The 5,912-nt window shown below is 54.4% G+C and overlaps 1 protein-coding gene across 3 annotated transcripts; it reads left to right on the top strand.

The window, feature by feature from the left end:
- The first annotated feature begins 304 nt into the window (after positions 1-304).
- Positions 305-2,599, top strand: LOC131579109 (splicing factor, proline- and glutamine-rich-like). 3 transcript variants are annotated; one of them, XR_009277630.1, is made up of 3 exons: positions 305-434; positions 909-1,047; positions 1,781-2,596. XR_009277630.1 is itself a non-coding variant. In XM_058838624.1 (2 exons), the coding sequence occupies exons 1-2, from the start codon at positions 1,272-1,274 to the stop codon at positions 2,264-2,266; spliced, it is 489 nt and encodes a 162-aa protein (XP_058694607.1). In that variant the 5' UTR covers positions 1,244-1,271; the 3' UTR covers positions 2,267-2,599. The 3 variants fall into 3 exon arrangements, 1 of the variants encoding a protein (XP_058694607.1); XR_009277631.1 differs by lacking the exon at positions 305-434 and adding an exon at positions 582-676 and having other exon boundaries at positions 1,781-2,597; XM_058838624.1 differs by lacking the exons at positions 305-434; positions 909-1,047 and adding an exon at positions 1,244-1,274 and having other exon boundaries at positions 1,781-2,599.
- Positions 2,600-5,912: the final 3,313 nt, after the last annotated feature.

Raw genomic sequence — 5,912 nt, 5'->3', positions numbered from 1 at the left:
CATTTCTATTTCCAAATCCCCCTTTCAGACATGAAGAGAAACAAAGAGCAGCCCAAATAACCGCAGCCCCGTGGAGCGCGGGGGGTGAGAGGTTAGCCCGAGTTTCCTGCGACTTCGTGCTGCAACACGTCGTTGAAGGGAAAGGTCGTGCTCTCGTGTGTTTTGTTTTAAATAATATTGACCCATTCATTCTCAACCTGCTTGTTCGTGAAATTATACAGGATTATAACTTTGCCATCGCCAGACAATTGAAACAAATCAAGATGAATTGCTGCTCGGCCCTCCCATCGGCTCACACCCCGGGCGGGCGAGGAGGGGCTGCCGAGAGGGTGGGCAGCCGCAGGATCCTGCAGGAATATCGAGACACGAAGAAATTCCGCAGGCGCGTAAACTGGCGAGGGGCGCAGGGGACTGCAGGGAGGAAACTCTACGCGGTGAGAGCGAGTTTAATCCTTGAGCGGCCTTTGCGCGCCCCTTGCGCGCCTTTGTGAGGTCGGGAGGAGCGGCCGAGGTAGCCCGGGGGTGGGCGGACACGGTGGAGGGGGTTCCTTCCCCTCCAGCGCTTGGTCGGGAAGAGGAGCAGAGAAGAGAGGGAGAGGGGAGAGGGGAGAGGTCAGCGACCTGCGCTTTCCCATGAGGAAAATGCTTCTTCCACACGAAATCAGGATACTCTCCCGTGGGTCCACTTGCAGCGCGGGCAAACCCCAGCCTCCACTCCCCCCCCCCCCCCTTTTTTTATTTTCTTTTAACGCCCTTTATTTTTATTTTCTTGCTTTCCTTTTTTTCCTCCTCACCACATTTTTATTAGGTTTTGGGGTTTTGTCTCTCTTATTTTGTTGCGAGTTTGGGGGTTTTTAAATTATTTTAAGCGTCTTTATGTTTCCTTTTCCTCTGTGTGCTCTTGCCAGGGGGTCAGTGGAGAGAAAGAACCTCGGTGCTTGGGACGGGGGGAGGCGGGAAGCCCCCCCCGCTTGTCCGGCCTCACCGCCTCCCCGACCCAACTCCGCTCCCCTCTTTTTTTCCGCACCGTGTCAACACCTCACCCGGGTGAGTGCCAGGGGCTGCCAAAAATGTCCCCTTCCTCCTCCTTCTCTTCCTCTTCCTCACTGGGCTGCGGGCGAAAAGTCTGAGGGTGACGGCGGCGAAGGGCTGGCAGCCCGGGAGCCCCCTCGGGGATCAGGGGAGCCGGAGAAACGAGAAAGCTTTTCTGCCCAAACCCTCTCGGCGGGACGGGCTTGGAAATCAGCGAGTGGATCGCTGCGGGTATCGGCATGGTATTTTACACGCCTTTTTCGGCTCTCGTTTCTTCTCGGTGCTTTGGTTATTTATAGTCCTCTGTTATAAATATAATTATAAATATATATACACACATATAAAATGTCGGTATATATACGTAGAATCTGTGTGTGCGTGGAGAAATATTAGATACACAATTCATAGTATACGCATATATATTTAGAAGAATAATATATACCGATTCCGGACCCAAAAAAAAAAAAAAAAATTGAATCAGAGTTTTTCACTCTACTGTGTAATGGCTCAAACGATGAAAAATCAACGTGACCGCTCAGAGAGGATATAAATCACTCCGAGAGTAATCTGAATTTCTTTCTCCCCCTAGCTGAAGCCTTGAGGGTCATCATTTTTCTGCGCCACTTGACCAAAGATATAATGTTTTGATTAGGTCGTAAATCAAAATCTTGGGTCGTGGTGGGGTTTTTTTTTTACTTTTTTTTTTTTTTTTTTCGGGCGCTTTCCTTCTCCTTATCGGCGGTGGCAGTGTGAACCTGGAACAATGGAGGCCGCACAGAGGGGGAGAAAAAGCCACAACGAAATGGGGAATTTGCAAAATATCTATTTGCAGAAGCGGGGCGGAGAGTGGTTAAACAAGGGGCTCACACCCCCTCGCACCCCCCTCGCCCCTCCGAAAGGCCTATTCAGGCCGCCCGCTGCGCAACCCCCCGCGCCGGGCGTGCGAGCGGGCAGCGCCGTCTGCCTCCCAATTCACATCCCAATCCACATCCCAATCCACAGTCCCGCTGGCCCTGGCAGCCCCCAGCACCCCCCGACCGGAGCCGCGGAGCGGAGCCGGGAGCGCGCCCCTTCCAGGCGGGCCCGGGGGATCCCCGGGCTCCCTCCCCGCGCTGGTGTCCCGGGGCCGTGTCGCTCTTTTGTTTCGGACGGTGCCTTCCCGCACTTTGAACCCCGGCGGCGTGCGCGAGTCCCGTCGGATCGGAGTGCTTCGCCTTCACAAAGGTCAAAATGACGCGCAGATATGGATGTATCTCCCTTTGGTTATTGTCTGTTCTTCCCGTTGTACTCTCCTTGCTTAGTTTTTAGTACGTGCGCGCTCATCCGCGTGTACTTTCCCAAACCAGCGAGATACCGATCTTTACATACCTGTACAGTTGTTTCTACCTATAAAATAAAAGAACTTTTTTTTTTTTCCTTAGACATTCATTAGCATTTTTGGAGGCAAGTAACTACCTTGGGAAAATAGTTGACATCTGAGCCCAGGAAAGAAGAGTTTGTTGAGTTTATTGTTGGGTTGGTTTTTTTTGGTTGGTTTTTTTTTTTTTTTTTCTTCAATAAAGCCGCGTTTCGGGGACATTTTTTTCTTTCAAGAATACTCCGTTGTGGAGCGGAGACGACGGCGTTTGCAGGTTTGCAGTTCGCCTTCCCCCGCCGCCGAGGACGGGGTTGCGGGGGGTGTGCGAGTGGCGTGGGGGAGGCTCAGATGCCGGCTTAAGACAAGGAGGGAGGACAGGGAACCGGCCCAGGTCGCTGGCGCTAACACGCTTTTTCGGGACATATAATTTACCTTGCTAAATGTCTGCTTTGGTACGCGTATTACACATGTAGGTCTGGATATTAGGCACCCGATAGAGCGTAACAGTCAATAATCCAGCAACTTGGAAGGATTTACACCTTCGGAGCTCCATACAATGCCGGACTAATTGATTGCTAAGTCTGAAGTTTTTTTAATGCTAACCCCTTTTGGAATTATTTTCTTCGGCCTCCTGCATCTACTTCTAAGAGTGGAAGAGAGGAGAAATAAAATAAACTCTAACGTGCAAATTTTAAGCGGCAAGGGAATATTTTTTGTTGTTTGGGGTGTTAGGGTCTTTTTTGTTGTTGTTATTGTTTTCGTGTGTGTGTTTTATTTTGTTGGGGGTTTTTAATGAAAAAAAAAAAAATTAAAAGGCCGCTTTTCCGGACCTCGGCCCTACTTGTGCCAGGTAGACCCGCGGGATTGGAGCGGGCAGAACGGAGCCGGTGCTCCGCGCCCCTGCGCAGGGAGCCAGCCCTCTGGCGGTGCTCGACGAACGTCCCTCTGGTCGATCCGTGATTTCGGGGACGAGGGTGACTTGTTTGGTGGCTTTCTCCCTTGCGGCTGTGACCACCCCCTGTCCGCCCCGAAGTGCAGGGGGCAGCGCGGGTCGCTCCCGCCGCTGTGGAGCCAGGCGGGGCAGGGCAAACGCTGCCGCAGCCACAGAGGGATCCGAGCCGAGCCTGCCTTCTCGGAGGGCGGGCTGTGACTGCGCGGGGGGGCCACCGGCCCGAGCCCGGCCCCGCGACCTCGCACGGCCGCCACCAGCCCGTGCCCGGCAGCTCCGGCGGTGGCAGAGTGAGAGCGGGGCCCCACGGTCTGCAGCCCCACGGGGGGAGGCAGCGTGACCGAGGCGGAGACAGGTACCCTCCCGCAGCAAGAGCCTTGGCCGGACCCCACGCGGGAAAGGGGCGGCTCGGCAGGCCCCGAGCAGCCGCCACTCTACAATGGCATATCCCTGGGAGTTTTGGGCGAGGGGCGCAATTTGCGGGGTTGGAACGTCCCGTCGGGAGTGGGGTATGGCCGCGGCTGATGACCAACCCAAAATCAGGAGAAAGGAAAAAAAAAAAAAAAAAAAAAAGAGTTTAACAAGCCACAGACTGCCCAGTAGCCCACCCGGCAGCAGGAGGCCGCGAGTGCCTCGCTTCGGCAGAGACGAAAACCTGAGCGCCCTTTGGAGTCAGCGCGGCACGGCGCTGAGGAAGGAGCCGTGTGAGCCCTGTGTGTGTCTGTGTGTGTGCGCAAGTGTGCAAAGAGTGCGCCAGAGTGTGGGAGAGACCCGGCCCCGGCCCAATGTGGCTCCTCACCAAGCCAGGATGCAGCGAGGAAGCGTCTCAGGTTCCCTCCAGCGCACACGTACACACATACACGTGTAATACACACACGCGTGTCTACGGCTCACGCGTGCGTATTTTACACGGACACACACAGGGTGCTGTGCGGGCTGTGCTCTGTAGCCGCCGCCCGCAGATGAGAGGGATGCTCCAGAGGCTTTGCCAGCGACTGGCCATGCACAGACCGCGGCGGTGAAACCCACGCCTGACCGGAATGGCGGAGCGTGATCGCCTTTCAGTCTCTCCTGCCGTTTGACCTTTTTTTGAGGTTTCCCCCCGCAAATCCAGGGGCTGAAGGGCCGTGGCGGGGCCGGGCACGGAGTGAGGCCGATGGCCGCAGCCCCTTCCCCGGCCGCGGGTTTGCACTCACCGCTAAGCCCGGCCCGCGTTGAACATTAACCGGCTGGAGCGGCCCCGCAGTGTAACAGGCTATGTATAAAAATGAATCATCTCCCAGGTTGTAGTAAAACGTCCCGTAAAGTCCACCTATAAATCCTGGTATGCACTTAGTGCTCTCGGCTTCACATCTTACTGTTGCTACGCAGTATTTGCCATTCCCTCCTCTCCCCACTTTTCTCTCCCCCTAAATCCCGCTGGCTGGCTGCGGTCCTAGCCCTGGGTCCGCATGTCCTGGGATGCAGTCTCGCCTCCCCGTGAGGAGAGCGAAGCCCCACAGGGAACCACCGAGGGTCGCAGCCGTCGGGGCGCTGGGGCCACCTCGCTCCCTCCAGACTACGGCGAGGAGAAAAAGAAGCGGGACAGGCCCGGCCCTTAACCCTGCAGGGCGGCAGGAGCCCCCACCCCCCGGGGCCAGCCTAGGTGGGGCGGCTCGCAGCTGTCCCTGCTGCTCCCGCCCTTCGAGGGGTCTGTATCTCTGTGCCTGTGATAAGAGCTACTCATACCTTGCAGCAAGGCTCTATAAAACTCAACAAGGCTCCCCCCTGCAAATTCGTTATGTATTTTTCTCGGGATTAAAGGGAAAAGAGGAAGAATATCTAATCTGATTGGAGCGCAGAACTGCATAGCCTCGGTGGGCAGACGCCGGCAAGGATCAATGGACGTGAAGCCATCAAGGCAGCCCAGAGTTCAAATCTGCAACTGAAATTTATGCGATTGGAAAGGAACCCGAGGAACAAGCCCCCTGGCCTGCTGGGTGTGTATGTGGAGAAGTGGCAGCACTCGGGAAAACACAAGGGTGGAGCCGGGCTCATCACTTGATGTGTATATTTAGTGTGGTGGTAGTCCCGCTGCCTCACCGGGGACTACTTCCATGCCGAAAGTTATTCACATGCCTGAGTGATTTGCTGGATTGTGGCCATATGTAAAGCAATAAATATAAGTGTCTACTTCTGTGCAAGTAAGAGATCCAGAGGTCTCACAAGTAATTTTCCAGCAGATCCAGACCTCATAGTTTTAAGATAAAAGTGAAGAGAACTCTTTTATTTCATTCAATTAAAAAAAAACCAAAACAACCCCACCAACAATTAACGTCACTGGGACAATAAAGGAGTATAAAGCCTTTCCTTCATGTAAAACCTTGATGGGCACTTTCATGGTTGCATTATCTGGAGAGGAGCAGGAATCTACAAGCCTGTGCCGATGAAGTTTTCAACCTTCCGAGCCACAAACTCTTGCATCTGCTTTGGTGGATGCAGAACTGAGGAATGAAAGAATTTCTTGCCAGGCTGGGGGAAGATGTGTCGGTGTGAGTGGGTCCCAGCCCGTTTGGTGCTCCTTTGAAGTCAGCA

This window comes from Poecile atricapillus, chromosome 4 (assembly GCF_030490865.1).
Source record: "Poecile atricapillus isolate bPoeAtr1 chromosome 4, bPoeAtr1.hap1, whole genome shotgun sequence".
NCBI classification, from domain to species: domain Eukaryota; kingdom Metazoa; phylum Chordata; class Aves; order Passeriformes; family Paridae; genus Poecile; species Poecile atricapillus.
The sequence above is the reverse complement of the archived record's forward strand: the minus strand, read 5'-3'. Positions and strand labels throughout refer to the sequence as shown.